The sequence below is a fragment of the Bemisia tabaci genome, chromosome 3, assembly GCF_918797505.1.
Source record: "Bemisia tabaci chromosome 3, PGI_BMITA_v3".
Classification (NCBI taxonomy): Eukaryota; Metazoa; Arthropoda; class Insecta; order Hemiptera; family Aleyrodidae; genus Bemisia; species Bemisia tabaci.
Window position 1 is genome coordinate 25,347,078 of NC_092795.1, and position 16,503 is coordinate 25,363,580.

General features: G+C 36.0%; 1 protein-coding gene across 2 annotated transcripts; it reads left to right on the forward strand.

Annotated features, from left to right (window-relative positions):
* The first annotated feature begins 895 nt into the window (after nucleotides 1–895).
* LOC109031136 (protein mothers against dpp) lies at nucleotides 896–15,144 on the forward strand. Of its 2 annotated transcripts, none has more exons than XM_019042479.2 (8): nucleotides 896–1,182; nucleotides 2,840–3,128; nucleotides 4,300–4,471; nucleotides 4,688–4,879; nucleotides 5,741–5,859; nucleotides 6,406–6,610; nucleotides 7,560–7,800; nucleotides 8,349–15,144. In XM_019042479.2, the coding sequence occupies exons 2-8, from the start codon at nucleotides 2,862–2,864 to the stop codon at nucleotides 8,506–8,508; spliced, it is 1,356 nt and encodes a 451-aa protein (XP_018898024.1). In that variant the 5' UTR covers nucleotides 896–1,182; nucleotides 2,840–2,861; the 3' UTR covers nucleotides 8,509–15,144. The 2 variants fall into 2 exon arrangements, with proteins under 2 accessions (XP_018898024.1, XP_072154164.1); XM_072298063.1 differs by lacking the exon at nucleotides 896–1,182 and adding an exon at nucleotides 1,678–1,829.
* The last annotated feature ends 1,359 nt before the right edge of the window (nucleotides 15,145–16,503 follow it).

Below are 16,503 nucleotides of genomic sequence, written 5' to 3' on the forward strand. Positions count from 1 at the left end.
GAATGAACATTATGCTAGATTTTTGTGTGAAATTTTAAGGAAGAAAAGAAATTTGCAAGCACTCAAGAAAAAAGAATCAACTAAAAATCAACAAATTTTAAATGGTACTTCCAAATAAACTTTTTGTATTTGGCAGAAAGTCAAATAGAGAGGAGATTTAACCCTTAGATGCCCAAACTGAGTCAAATTGACCTAAGATCTAAAAGTGCCTCTGTGTTGTTGGAGCTGGTGCTAACAAGCAGTAGATATAGGTCTACAAATACATTGTAAAAAAAAGAATCAAACACCTAATTGAAAAAAAAGAAAACAACCGAATTTCAGTGAATTTTTTTTACAACTACCCCTAGAAATCACAAGCCGGGTCAATTCGACCGTAATACCTATTCGGGGGGAGGTACAGATGGCGGTCGAGGAAGGAGGGGGGGGGGGGGCGGCGGCGGCTGAGAAAGCGCCAGTATGTTACCGTAAAGGTGAACATTTCAAAAAAAAAAAAAAAAAGGATTTCTTACCCCCAAAAACACAGAAGTAACATACAAACTACTCAAAAACCTATCAAAACCAATGTGTTTTAACTGGTCAATTTGGCCCGACTTGGAACTTTGCGTGCAACTAGTCTTGAGGCTGCGTCAGGTATTGAGGCTTGTTTCTCAAAATCCAAAATCGATTAAGACAATGACGAATGACTATGTGCTGACTATTTATGACATCATTGTAATATTGCCAAGAAGGCTAATGAATACGGGTAGAGCTGCGGTAAGAGAGAGAAGTTGTCGACGGGCGAAAAAAAAGAACCCGCAAGTTTAAAATTCGCGGGATAAATTTGAACATAATCAGCGCAAGTACCTCCAAATGATACGTCAGCGCATGCGCAGCGACTGCATTTCGTGGTCCAGTGGGTCCAGTCGTTCAATGGATTCTCGGACCTTGAATAATTGAGAATTCCGAGAAGCGTGCCTCAAACTTGTCCAAAATTCTTGAGAAAACCTTCAAATATTATCGTGAAGTGAATGTTCGTGTGGTCAGAATTCCTTCCCATGTTCATTGTGTGCCCTGCTAAGTAATTTTCTAAAGCCAACAATGTCATATTAGTAGTTCCAACTAGGAAAATATTCCTCTCCAGGAACAGTTGTCATTTCTGTCCAGAGGTTATGTCGATATGGCTTCTGTTTATGTTTTGATCAGGTAATAATATTGTTAAATTTTCCGCCCTTATTTCTTACTCATACTCAGAATCTTACCTTATTTCCTCGTTAAATTACCAGCTGAACTGTTGGGCGAATTAGCGCTGATTAAATCGAGCTGTGAAGTTGTGTATCACATCCTGTTGCCTGTTGGAGCTCATCTCCTCCATATCTCCTAATGCCAGAATACTCATATCCTGTTATTTTATGATGCCAGGCCTATTCGATTTTTGCACCCAGAATCAATTTTTGCAATCTGACTAATCAGCTCATGCTTACTCGAGAGATTGGGCAAAATGACTAATCCATTTTTCCCCAGCTCAATGACATACCTACGAGGAATGATGTACATGGGATTGTCATTTCTCAGCATATCTATGTACTTCTAGAAACAATGTAAGAAGAGAGATGGAAGCCTTTTTTTCATGAATTCGGAAAGAAGAAATTGTAGTTGATGTCACTACTTATTGATGGGTTTTCCATGAATCATAGATTTCAAGTGTTTAAGCATCCTACCTGGATTCGGAACATTTTTCCTGTGGTCGAAATGGTGCTACTCTTAGGTGTGGAGTAGCCTCTGAGTCTTTGTGTCTAAGTAAATTTTTCAGTCGAAATTTGCTCATCAACTGGTATCAGCTTAAACCTACAGTAAGTAGTCTTATTGCACTGCTGTTCTGCTCTCCCGCCCCTTTGATCATGATTTTCTAGTTTCTACTGTCGCTCCTCCTGTTCTTGTTTCATTAGATGTCTGATCAGTAGTCTTAGAATCTTCAGGATATCTCCATCTTACACCTGTTTGTCTATTGTGCCTACAGTAATAGTATTCAAAGTGTGGTTATTGTGTGGCAATGGTTATTTACAACTGTCAGGATAAATTTGAAATGATTCTAAAATTATGTCGGTTTTTAAGAAAGTAAAGGGACGGTACTGAGGCATCTGAAACAATATAAGTAGGGTTTTGTCTCCAATAATTTGAAATTTTTGGTGAGATGCCATTAGGTATTGGTCCAGCAGGCCTACTAAGAAAACTTTGTCAGCACGTTAAGTATATGCAAGCCTAATCTTTACCATGCAAAACGGACCCCAACTCTGATGTCTTATGTTACAGACACAAAAATGTAACATCGGCTTGAAAGGATGAAGAGAGTTCCTCGCCCCCCCCCCCCCCCCCCCAGTTTGAACCAAAATCTCACTTTATCTTCATAACTAAAATGCTGGAACATTGTGAAAATAGTAATTTCATAAAAATCTGACAGGGCCACTTTGCTGTTTCTTGTTTACAGTGGCTCTCTCCTATCTCGCCATTAGCGAATAATGTGGTCAGGAAGTTTTTGCGCCCCCACAGAGGGCCAACCATAAATAAAGTAAGAGCCCTATTTTCGAAACTGTGTCAGCATGACAAGACAAGATATACTTAGCCCTATCTTAACCATTCAATATGTATATCACATTTCGATGTCTTATCGGAGTCCCTTAAACTTTCAATAATTGGTCTACTGCAGGTAGGTAGTTTAATAAATTGATTTCATGAATGTAGATACTTACATCAGTAGGATTTTTTCTTTTATAAGAACTGATAACATGTAAAATCTGAATTGAAATATTCTGACCGTTGCCTCATGAGTTGTTTTTAAAACTCAATGTTTCTGTGATTACAGAGTGTAACTGAGACTAGCTAAAATGGATGAAGAAATTGAAATAACACGTGGTGGCCCTATGTCATCATTGAACTCCTTGTTTTCTTTCACAAGCCCTGCTGTCAAGAAACTTTTGGGGTGGAAACAAGGGGACGAGGAAGAGAAGTGGGCTGAGAAAGCAGTTGATTTTCTTGTAAAAAAGTTGAAGAAGACTAAAGGTGCCATAGAATCCTTGGAGAAAGCTCTCAGTTGTCCAGGCGAACCAAGCAAGTGTGTCACTATTCCCAGAAGTATTGATGGAAGACTTCAGGCAAGTATATTTATCTTTCAACACCACCTAGATCCCTAATTTCTAATTTAAGTACATTATGGCTTGAGTTGAAGCTTCTATGAATGAAAGGTGGCAAGATGATTTCTCAATGAATAAGTATCAAAAATTATGACAAGACCCTCGGTAGCTTCAAATCCATGTGTGTGATCATAATTGAAGATACGAACTTATAAAGGTCCTATTTCTTTCTTGAAGTGCTGGCCCTGAGCTTAGTGTAGAAGTATTTTAGAGAATGGTCATCAGCTGGGGTGAGATATAAAAGGTGTTGCTTCTCTGATGTAAAGGCGTAACTACTTTTTGAGATGAACCCCGTTGTCCCTAAAACTTTTGTCCAGATCTGTAGTGGAAATGGAGATTAGCCCTAACATCAGGAGAATGACAAAAGTGAGGATGCGAAAACCTAAAAATCTTCTTTTCTATTAAGTTCTTTTTTCAAGTTGAAAAGCCTCAGTTCCTCCATCCTGAAAAATGCTATGTTATCAGGCATAGATTTTAAAGGGAGAAAAAAAGGAGGAAATCAACCTTTTACCCATGAAAATATATACAGTCCATATAAATTTTTTCCATGTCTGATGATATTTAGGCCTAAATCAAATTGATTACTGATAATGGTGACACCAGAATTGTCACTCCTGTTTAAAATGTACCCTTTTTCGTGTCTCTTCTTTACTCGAAAATGTGAAAGTATAATATGATGTCAGCTTGCACACCATTGATCTCATCTGATTTGCTTTCTGTAGTTCAGATTAAGTGTGCTCTGGAATATCAGCTTCCCCAGCATTTCTCTTAAATGTGGTGTTAATGACTCTCTTCTCTCTACAAAATGAGTGGTACAAAGTTTATGACATTACTAACTCCTGAACATACCCATCTTCAATCAAGGGGCAAAGCCTTATAAACTCTAGGTTTTGACGAAGGCTCCCAAAAAGTGTTCACACCTTCAGACTAAGTCCCTTTTTCGGAATTTAGGCTTTAAGTCTATCCCCTGATAATCTAGGGTACTGATGAAGACTTTGTTTTATTCTTGTTTTCTATTCTTACTCAACTTTTTTAAAAATTTGAATCTCCTTTTGGTAATATTTTAAGCTTATCACTTAGTTTTTGTGATGATATCTCTAATTAAACTGTCAGCCCATTCAATACCTTGCAGGTTTCTCACCGCAAAGCACTACCTCATGTCATTTACTGCCGTGTTTGGCGGTGGCCTGATCTTCAGTCCCATCATGAGCTGAAACCTCTGGAACACTGCCAGTTCCCATTCTCCGCCAAGAAGAAGGAAGTCTGCATCAACCCTTATCATTACAAACGAGTTGAAAGCCCTGGTAAGTTGATACCCTCTTTTTCATCTTATTTAATACCAACTTCTTGTAGAGATCTTATTCTTTAAGGTAGAGGATCATTGGTTAAAGAAAGTTACAAAAATATGTAAATAGTTTTCCTGTAAAGTTTAAAATTTTCAATGTACGAAATATCAAACCTCGAACTCCTTTTCAGCCTTGATTTTTTATTGCTTCATTCATTTGAATTTTACTTTTCAGTATTACCTCCTGTTCTTGTACCACGCCACAGTGAATTTGCCCCTGGGCCTTCACTACTATCATATCAGCAACTGACTGTGCCAACAAGACCAACCAACGTCTGCTATTCCCCCAATGGTTTTAGAGAGCCGGCATCTCCTAGCTCCTCCAACTTCAGTGCTTACAGCCCATATCAGACTCAAGGGCTTGCCGGTAAGTTTATTTTCTCCTTACGTATAACTACTAGCAGATTCTTACCATAGGGAAATACTTCTAAAAAAATAAATAAAAATTGCAGAGATTTGTTCTATACTAGCTTAATTTGAAGAGAGAATCATAGCAAACAGTACAAGATTAACCCATGTCAGACAAAAGTATATTCAAATAGATTCCTCTTTCCTCCTCAGAAGCACAAAAAGTATTGTGAACACAAATCCAAGGACCCTAAATAAACTTCTGCTGAAAGGAAGGAATTATCATTGTAACATCAGCTCTCATGTAAAATGTTGTGAGGAACAAGACTTCCACAGGTGTTACCTAAAGTAAAGTCCTAAACTCATAGAAATGTCTAAACTTTTTAAAACTGATTTCCATACTTTACTTTACTTAATTTGTCTATTGTTGAGTTAAAGAGAACCAAGTAACTTTCTGATGAAGAATTGTGTTGAGACTGATTTTAAGCTTATGAAGAAACTAGGGGTGCAAAAAGTACATCAATGTATGCAAATCAAACTGCAAATTTTCTCTACGCACCATTACACAGTGCGGTCAAAGTATTTTTGGGGGAAAAATCAGCGCGGCAGGAGTGAATTATGAAGCCAGTTCATGAACATTGTGCATGCCTGGAAGAGACATGCAACCTTATGTCAAGAGCTAACTGCATCCAAAAATTATTCAACTTGAGAAACTTTAATTTGAAGTTTGTTTTTTACATCAAACCTAATGGAGAAATGGAACTTGTAACCAATTTCTCTTTTCGAGCTCAAGTTTCTCAACTTCTTTTTTAATAAGTTTTACTCATTCCATAGAAATTATTCTTGTTAATTTGCTCCTTTTGATCTCTAATTTTTTCAGAATCTCCACCACCTACTTTCAGTGCATCGGAGGGTAACATGAGTCCCACGCAGACAGAGACCAAACCTGAATGCATGGATACCAGTAATCTGACGGATGTCGCTCAAGTTGCATACCAGGTAAACGAATTTTCTACCCCATTTTCAATGTATTTGATCATCTGTCGAGTTTAGTCATGGTTTCTCTGGAGTAAATTGGTTTCTTTTCATCAAGTAATTCAGTTCTTGGTTGAATGATAGTTACATGACATCTACCGGTAGATCAGAAGTTCCAACTCTATCAGCTCTCATGGTTTTTTTTCTCTCCCTCTCTTTCAACATATTCACTGTCAATGTGTTTTTGCATAATTACTCCTGCCAGGCCAGAAACTCGGGTATTGAAAATAGAGAAATGCGAATGCTTTAAACCAAGATTACTGTCACTTGCCGCGCTTCTCAGTGGTTACACATGAAACTAGTGCACTATAATTAGTTACATGGAGGACCGGCAGATAGTGCCTCTATCGCATTATGGTGCAATGAAAATGCTGGTTGTTGTGACTGCTTTGATCCTGTGCGACCAACAAAAAAATGACAACTATGAGGGACCTGGCAGTAAATGTGTCAAATTCATGGAAGTCATCCTTCATCGTTTTTTCAATTTCTTTTCTTTTGTTTTTTCAATAGGATCAACACTACTGGGCAAGTATCGCATACTACGAACTTAATTGTCGCGTGGGCGAAGTATTCCACTGTCAGCCACTGTCAATAACTGTGGATGGTTTTACCAATCCTAGCAGCAACAAGAATAAAAATAGGTTCTGTCTTGGCCAGCTGTCAAACGTCAACCGCAATTCAACCATCGAAAACACCCGACGACATATTGGCAAAGGTAAGCGAAATTGTTTCTCATAAATAAAAGTAAGGGAACTTAAAAAATTGTGGTTGGAGTTACATGTACATCTGATCTAGCTTTTAGCCTTTGAAATGACTATGCACACAATACCAAGAAATTCGGAGTTGCTTAAGTTTTAATGTTATTTGATATAGCGTTCCTCTCGGCCTCCTGAGAATAATGAAGAAAGGGTGTTTTCTCTGTTGGGGTTAACTCTCCAGTGTGTAATAGTGACACCAGGGCCGTCTCCTCTATGCAGTCAGTGCTAAAACAATCTGTAGTTCCTAATTGCAAAATGAGCTTCCACGGATTCTTCATTTTGCAATAAGGAACTATGCCTTTTTTTGTAATTTTTAGCAACAGTGTGACGTTTTCGAAGAATCTGTCAACACAGGGTGTTAAAGGAACTCCATAGCTATAAAATGAACCATCAAACCGCAACATTGATCGATTTGAGGAAAAACGCCAATGGTTTTTGCAAAAGTTGCTCTCCTGAAAACCTACGGTTTTTCCTATAGTTCCGAATTGCAAAATGCTATCCAATTGTAAAGCTTGGATTTTATTAGATGCAATAGCTTTTGGTCACAGCAAGGAAGTGATTTTGAACCTTAATGATTTTATGCATATTTTCTCAAATGCAAGATTGGCAAATCATTAGATAGAGGGCTGGACCTTCAATAGTGGCTGAACGATGGTTTGTTTTTAAGTTTTCACAAAATAATTTGACATGAGGATTTAATCTATAACTTAATAATTATTTATGATTTTCTATCACCATCATAGTACACTCTTCCTCACCTATGAATAACTGCCATCACGATTTCTCTCAAGAAGAGCAAGGGTGTTCCATTTATTGTCAGCAGCAAAAATGTCTCTTTTTATTTAACATTCATTCTAAAACCTTGTCCTGTTCAGAATATTGACCATACTTTCATTGTTTCGTCAGGTGTCCAGCTAGTTTATGTTGGAGGTGAAGTTTACGCAGAGTGCCTATCAGACTCTGCCATTTTTGTTCAATCCAGGAACTGCAATCATCGACATGGATTTCACCCATTGACTGTCTGCAAAATTCCGGCCGGCTGCTCGCTGAAAATTTTCAACAACCAGGAATTTGCTCAGTTGTTGTCTCAGTCAGTAAATCACGGATTTGAAGCTGTTTACGAACTGACAAAAATGTGCACCATTAGGTATTTATTAGTTAATCTTTTTTTCAATCTACATATTTAACGTAATGTCGAGAGAAATACTCCCAACAATATAAAGGATTTTTTTAATTCAATAATTACATTTAAATAAAAGAATATTTAAATTTGTAATGAAATGGAAGCAAGAAATGCATGTTTTAATTTTTATCTGCTGATCTCTTAAAACGTTAAGCCTTGGGGAATAAATGAGTTGGGAGTAGTTTGGAATTTAACCAGTTGTGAGGTATCTTCTGTCAAAAATACTTCAAAAGAAAAAAATTTTTCCATGGAAAAATTCCACAAGACACATAGACACAGTTCCACATTGTGAATTGAATTCCATGGAGGAATAAAGCTTCAAACTTGATGCAACTTGGTGCTTCCCTGTTGAGCGACCAAGGCAAAAATTAGTCCAGGTTGTAGCCTTTTTCAGCGAGAAAGCTGCTACAGACTCAGATGCCACTGAAAAAGCTTAAAATGTTCAAAATGGAACCATACTTATTGTCCATTTCTCTCTACTTATAATGTTTTTTTCTTTATGTCAATTGCAGAATGTCTTTTGTGAAAGGATGGGGAGCCGAATATCATCGCCAGGATGTGACGTCAACACCCTGTTGGATTGAGATTCATTTGCACGGCCCTTTACAGTGGCTGGACAAAGTTTTAACCCAGATGGGGTCCCCCCTAAATGCCATTTCATCGATTTCCTAATTAGACCCAGGTTTAGGTTTTAAAGTTCAAACTTGTAAATTTTTCTTGTTTTAGTTGTTATTTTCCTTCGTCTTCTTGAATCAGTATCCTTGATTGAGCTGCGATCAGCTTCTAAATGAGGAAGGAGTTAAGAGCGATTGCACTCAAACTATCAATGTTTTCCCTCGCATAAACCTCACAGAAAGCGGAGCAAAATTTGTATTTTTTTTTCCATTTCTGAAGAAAATAATAATTTCTGAAGGCTAATTGAATTGCTCTGAAGTGACCCAAAAATCACTTGGAATAGGCCATCAACGTCATATTTATATCTCAAGTGTAGCCTCCTCTTTTTTGTGAATGGTTTTAACCTGAACCTTTAATCTATACTTCTATCCCTCTTGTAGAACTTGATCTATCCATTGCAGTTTTTTATATCTCTGTTAATTGAAAGTGTATTTTCTTCTCACATAAAAAAAAAATAAAAAAAATTATGACCCTGTATTAAATAAAATAAATCCCCTTGTAATAGAGAATTATATCATAACTGTTAGTCTTAGAAGAAAATTTTTCAGAAACGATTCTTGTTAGCACTTTCTTTTTTTATTTAGTTTTTAATTATGCAAGTATTCTTTGAACAAAAACATGAAAAAAAATGATGGGAACCCCATGAATGACTATCAAGATTTACTGAAAGTAAAGAAAAAAATATTTTAAGGGCTTCTTCAATTTTCCTGCACTGAAGAAGCTGAAAGTTTTACCTTTATGCTCATTGCCGTCGAGCTAAATTTATATTTCTGTAAACATTTGCAAGAAGCATCAACAAAGCATGAAATTATGTCTTTTTTTACAATTATTTTGCCAAGCATGCTGAAAAGTGCACTATGAAATTAGCCTTGTTTTAGCTGTCATAGAAAGTGCTAATTCGATTTTTGTAAGCTTTGTAAACAATTTTTTTTAAATGAATTGGAAGCTTTTTCTTTCATTACTCTAAGTTATTATTTATTTGACAGTTTCTTTTTAACAATTTACTTATTTTATTGCATGTTTCTACTCGGTGATCTTCACACTACCTTTATAAGGTATCTTTAGTCCTGTTCCCTGTAGAAAATGCTTCATTAATGTATGTGCAAGTGTGTATGTGTGCAGCTTCGGTAATCAGTTTACAGTAGACATCCCTTGCCCTTTATCTAGGTGGAAACACCATACCAATTCACCATATTTGCAGCAGGATGGTTGATATATCTACTTATATGTTAGGTTGAACCGCTCCTGAATCCCATGAAATTTTTGTGACCTGGTTGCGAGCTATTATGATGCCCATTGTAGTGCTAAATCTGAAATATGTGAGCTTCCCAGTTTTGAACTTTGTGTCGCCTTTAATTCAATAGATGAGAAGAAAATAATTTACTTTTGACTGAAATTTGTAGACATTGACAAGAATCATTAAGGTATGCACGACCTCAAGGTATACAGCTGCCTTGGCGTTTTAGGCGTCATCTTCCTCTGGGTTGAAATGACCGCATTCTCTTACAACATTTTTAAGCCCTGAATTTCTGTATTTTCTGTACACGTGACCAGTTCTGTGTTTGCTCTGTCAGATAAAAAAAATTCTTCTTTAATTTTTTCCCTGTCAAATATTTTAGATTTATCTTTTTATCCCCCTTTTTAGCCTCAGTAGTGCTGTGCCATAGATTTTATTACCTAAGCTATTACTTTTGTTCAGTTTGATTGATCCACAGTCAAAGGAACCTTAAACGTTTTAGTAAATAATGCAGTATTCTTTGAACTGCAATTTTTATTTTGTACACAATGTGATCATTGTAATCCCATCTTGGTCTTTGAAAGGATAGGTGAAACACGAAAGTGAAACATCCCTCTCACTTTCCTTCAATAAATTTTATGCAGTGAATGTTTGACTCGGAGAATGTCGCGATCCAAAAGATTTTCAAATTACTTAATTGTAAAATCTTTTAAGGTGCTTTCACTAATCTTGCATGGGATGATTTAGCTATTAGAGCTGATCTGGGTTGAAATCTCCTCATCTGATGATTTTTTTTTTTTTTTTTTTTTTTTTTAGAAGTTGTTCTAGCAATAGATTGCTTGTATTGTGAATATGCATCATAATTCTGCATCAAAATATGGTCTGATTATTAAGGGAAAAGCTTTGATGGATGGAGGACTTCAGAAAACTCGAATATCCTCTAAAAATGTTCAAAGAAAAGCCAAATTTGCCATGTCGTAGAGGGATGAACGGCAATCCTTCCCTTTCTCCTTAGAAAACCCCTCTAATTTGAATTAAACGACCTTCGTTAAACATTTTATCAGTCCATTTTTCCTTCTTTTCATTTTATCTGACAATTCAAACATCGCTAGATTTGGTTATTCTTGGGGTTTTGAAAATTAAATTATGTCTACTATTTAATTTCATATAATGATAGCACTGTAAGTCTTTAGTATAAGGTTTCCTTGTTGTCCGGTTATGTTTGTTTTTTAGTAATTTTATTTTAACTTTTTTCTAGCGGTCATGTTTTTTTTCTTGCACTCATGCTTTTAAGTCTGAAAAATTGCTAATTTACTTGTAAAAATTTAGACAGCTCTACAACTGATGACACTAATTGAAAGAAGCGTTCTTTCTACAAGTGCAAGTAACTCGGAGGCACTATTCCAGCTTCCTTCTATTTTCAAATGTGTTTCAGCAGTGTTACTGCTAGAGAGGTGGATCCTCCGAAGGTTGTGAATTTAGCTTTATGCTTTATCAGGTGCTTCATCAGAATTTTTGGCTAGGTCTTGTTGGTACGAATATTCACAGCATTCATCACCCACTTTTAAAACTAAGAGAAATACTAAAATCATGTCGCTGTTTGTGAATAGTAAAGAAAAAAATGTGAAACACTTAACTTTGCAATCATATTTCACTTCAGTTTCACTAACCTATTTGTTATTTTTCAGAAATTCCCCGGACCAATGAACGTTTCAAATTTAATTATTTGCGCACCATTTTTGAAATATATCCATCAGAAGTTCTCTTTTGAGCACTTTCCATTTAAGTTTTTTGGTCTTTAAAGTGATCAGCTTTTTTTTTATCATTTTCTGCTTTTTCCTGCAGCAATGTCTTTCCTCTCTTATATACTGTCCCAGATTTCACTCATATTAACATGGCGAAGGGAAGTTGTGAACTATAAATGAAAACACTAGGGAATATAAAGGTGCCAAAGAAGAAGTGTTGCCTAGAGCTATTTTCTTGGCAGCAAACAAATCAAAAATATTAAAAAAGGCAATTTCCCCGGCCTGTCTCTTTGAAAGAGTGTAAGAATAGTTAATGCAGAAAAGTTCATTATCTAAGGAATTTTTGTATGATAATTCTTCATAAAAAATGTCTGAAATTTAAGAGCATTGTAACTGTAAAGGAAAAGTGTGCCATGTCCGTGAGTCCACACGTACATTTTCTCTCAATTAAAAATAGTCAAATACCGAATTGAATGAATTTTTACGAATGTGGAGAATTTTATTGTTTACCTTTCTTTTTTTAAGAACTAATGTTTTTATCAGCTCACTATTTTAGTAAATTTTTGGAATTTTATTCTTTAGACATTTTTATTGATGTACTTACTTAGAAGCTAAGGCTTCTATTACAGACAATCTGATTGGCGTCTCTGTTTTTTCGTCAGTCTTATGTTTAAAATGCTGCTTACGTGCTTGCTTTGATCCCAACGAACAACTAAAATGTAGAACAAAAATCAATTCCTTGATGAGTTTTTAAAGTTGTTCAGTTTACTGACAGGCGAGTATGCCCATTAAGTTTCCGATTATGCACGGTTACTGCAGCGAGAGAGGTCAGAGTCTGTTTTGGGGCAAGTAAATAGAATTGTATTTGCCGTCTGAAAAAAGCAAGTTCTTCCATCCTACTCTGGTTGTTCATGAACTTTTAAATTAACCTAAATTTAGATAGTTAATAAATAGTAACCGTAATTTTAATCTGGAGAAAGTCTCTAATAGCATTTACACAGCGGAAAGACTGGATCTCTTCAAAAACTCTAGTCTTGCATCATTTAAGTGGATTTTCGGTGGATCCTCAATTATAGTTTTTTCAAGAATTTGAATTTCAAAATGACAAAGTGTTCTTGTGTTTCTCCTACATTGCTTATTGTGATTTTGAAAGTGCCAGATATGTATCCAAGACTGGCTCTCTATGCGTCTTGCTTCGCCAGCTTTGCAGCTCTTTTTGATTAATAAGTTTTAATTGTACCGTTTTGTGCCAATTATAGAAGTTAAATTTATTTTGTGTATTTTTTAGGTTGTTAATAAATATTTTATTTTATTGCTTCAGTTTACCTAGGTGCTTGATCGGTGGCAAAGAATGATCAGCTATCTTCAATTCACTTTTTCCCTTCGTGCAATGAAGATTTTTCTATGAAAACGAGGATCGTGCAAAAGTATGCCTTTACTAAATACCTGAAAAAGAATTTTTTGCTATTGACCCTGAAAAGTTCTTTCTCTGAACTTCGTAAGTAGCCCTCTTTTGCTGAACTTCCGGCTGATTATTGTAATTGATAGACAAAGAAGACAAAGGAAAAATGGAGCAATCCTATTGGTTGAAATGGGTGGTTGTGATTGGCTCAGGGGGAACTTATATACTAAATATAGGGTCTCTCGTTCGTTGTTATTAGCTAGTCTATGACCAACCTCATTTGTCCATTGCACCCATCTCCTCTCACCAATAGGATTGTTTCATCTTCTGTTTGTCTATCATTTTCAATAATTAGCCTGCCGTATCCAAGTATTTTTCAAGCCTGATAATAGCCTGCAGTAATTTGTAAAAAGCTAGGTAAATAATAAATGCGTTGATGTAGTGTTTCCTGATGGTTGTACGAGATTTTTTAAATTTTACTGCAAAGATGTACTAGCTTCTGTTTTGGTCCATAAGCATGCTTTCCTTGTTGTATTTTACAAGACTTGGTGCATTTGCCACTATTATTCTGCAGTGCTCAGCTTTGCATTGTACAAATTCTTTTGTGAAAGTTTTCTAACTGTTGATCTGTTGATCGATAACCCAAATTTATGATTTTGTGTAACAGCACTTAGGAAAATCCAATATCCTGCAATGTATCAGGCTGCTAATTTTACAAACTCTTTTATTCTTATGCCTGTAAACACAAGAATGTTGTGATGACGCATCTTCGGATGAGTAAAAATATTACTGCATTACAGTTCTTCAGTTCTGTCTATATCAGTTCTTTTGGGGATTGATCTTTTGCAATAGCTATCTCAGCTGTTACTGCCGTTTAGTTTATTTTTCGTTTAAGGAGATATTCTTATGTTATTTTAATTTTTTCTGCAATAATTTGAATTAATATTTTTCCCTTCCCAGAGCTTTATCACTGTTCTGTTCCGTACTTTTAAAGTTTGATAAACATCCTCAGATTTTCATTAAGATTGTAATGTACTGTTTGGCTGCAGCCTCCCTATTTAGTCTCCTCTTCATCAGGGGTAGGTGAAGAAAATGCTAGATAGCCTCTTCAGTCATTTTCAGGAACCTCTTGTCTTTTTTTTAAAATTTCTGGTTGAAAAAATTTAGCTATCAAAATCCAATGTAAACTAAGAGGAAACAATTTTCTGTTCCCCCTTTTCTAAATTGTTCATATCCTGTCCAAGAGCTATACTAGCCATTTATGTGATAAAAAGTCTGCCATGATTTCTAGAAACTGCTGGTAGTTACTGGTGCCATACGATAAACATTTTTGTCTTCCAGAGCGCAAAGTATTGGTTATTAGAGGCCACTAAATTTATTATTCCATAGCCATGAAGAGGATGATGGCCAAATAGGTGAAGGTGTTTCAGCCCGTTAGGAACATTATTTATTTGCCACAGTATGTAATAGGCCATGGTGGAAACTCTAAGCTCTGCTGTGAAAACACCTTGCTCTGCCTTTCTCTTTCCTTGTGGTGGGCCCAAATTATGTCGGTCCTTCCAGCGCTTCTCACTTATACTCAAAACAAGTCACGACTACACTAATATGTCCGTCTCATCACCACTGAATGGTGGTGTGGTTTGGACTCATCACCACTGAAGTTACGTTTCAATGTCAAAGTGAATACAAAATTCGGGCCCAGAGTATTTGTACCTAATGTCAGTTTAGTCAACATGGTCATCAAATCTTCTTTAATGAAGACAGTTTTCCAAGCATGCTCCAAGCATTTTCACCATGGCTCTAAGCATACTGAGAGTAGATGCGTTGGAAAATCCAACAAAAATGGCTTGGCTCAATTACCCGATTTGTTTTGCTGACCAATAAGTCAGAAGCTCAGCACCCGGCCAAAAACCGGAACCTCAATGAGCCGATGGAGCAATTTTGTTGTGTGGCCATCTCGAAAATCGGGTTAATGCATTGGAGTTTAGCAACACTCATTTTATCACTCATAGGCCATCGAAAATTTCCGAAGGACATAATTGTGGTTAAGAACGCATCTATGGTACATTATTCATACTTCGAGTTTAGAAACGTTGTAGGAAACGTAATCATAGTGAACATGTCTTTTTCAGTCTTCAATTTTACATTAACACACTTCATGACAATAATTTGTGGTTCTCGGTTATCTTTTCTCCATTGTCATTAACTGTCTGTACAAGTTCATTGTGAATATACCTTTTATATTTTAATTTTTTGTTCTTTTTTCCCATTCATTTTTTCAATATGTCCATTGAAAGCAATTGTTCTGAAGGAAAAGAAAATATTTTAACCCATCTCTCAAATAATTCGTGTCACGATGTATTTGATTAACTTCAGGGTGGTTCATACTTACCAATTCGTTTAGGATTTGACAAATGAAACCAGTGCTACCCCCTGTGATTGAAATTATGTAATTAAATTAAATGCTCCTAATAGATTTCACGCTGAATAGTAAGGCTTTTTCATTTAACCTACAATTACTTTCAATGCCTTAGGAGAATAGAAGTGCTAATGCTAGATTATTGACAAGATTTAACCAGGATTGCATTTCACATTTCTCAATTTTCCCTCATGTGTTATTTTTTCACAGGGAACTTAGCTACTTAACGTCTTTAAACCCTCTTGTGAATTTACCATAAATAATGAAGAATATACCTACTGGCAAAAGTTCAAGATAAAGTGTGCCTTGATTTTTAGTTTAAAAAATAAAAAATTAGAGAAAATTAGGCAACATCTGTTGTGGTTATACTTCAGTTAAATCAGTCCTAATAATGCAGTGTTAATATCCTAGGATGGATCTATGCATTCCATTCTGGACAAGATAGATAAAATATAATTCCATGATAATGAGGGAGTTATTTATAAAGTACTTTAGGTCATTCTCTGTTCCTAAGATCATCGACTTCTTGAAATCTAAGGCTTTGATACATTTCTTACTTCGAGAGAGGATTATTTTTTGGTCCATCCACAATGATAACCCCAAAATATTGACTCTTTCGCTTCTTACATCATTCTTTCGATGTTCGACTTATCTGGTTCTACCACAATAAGTGAAATGTAACCTGCAGTCAGAATTCTGAATTGGACATTTCAACAGCACTAAGCAAATCAGTCGTGCCTCATTAAGAGTGGTACAAACTACCTGTTGCCGTAGTGGAAGACTGTTACAATCAGTTAGGAAGGGATGCATATGCAGTTGGAAGACATAGGGGTAAAGTTGTCATAACAAGGAGAACTTAAAAACCGCCCAGACGCCATTAAACTCCATTGCCATTTGAGATTTTCGAATCCTTCAACAGATACGCCTGTTTGCTTACTGCATTTATCACTCCCTAACATCATTCAGCAATTCAGTCGCAACCGAAAAAATGTCAAGGAAAAACGGTTTTATTTGCTCAAAACCATCAGAGAGCCTCCTAGACTTAATTGTACCCAAATTTTTCTTCTAGACTAATTAGATTCTTTCAAAAGGCTCAAGGAGGATATGACTGATTTGTTTCAAGCTTAACACTTGGATTACATTTTGCAAAAAGGAACCAAGAGCATTCCAATGTCGTTAAGATTGTGCA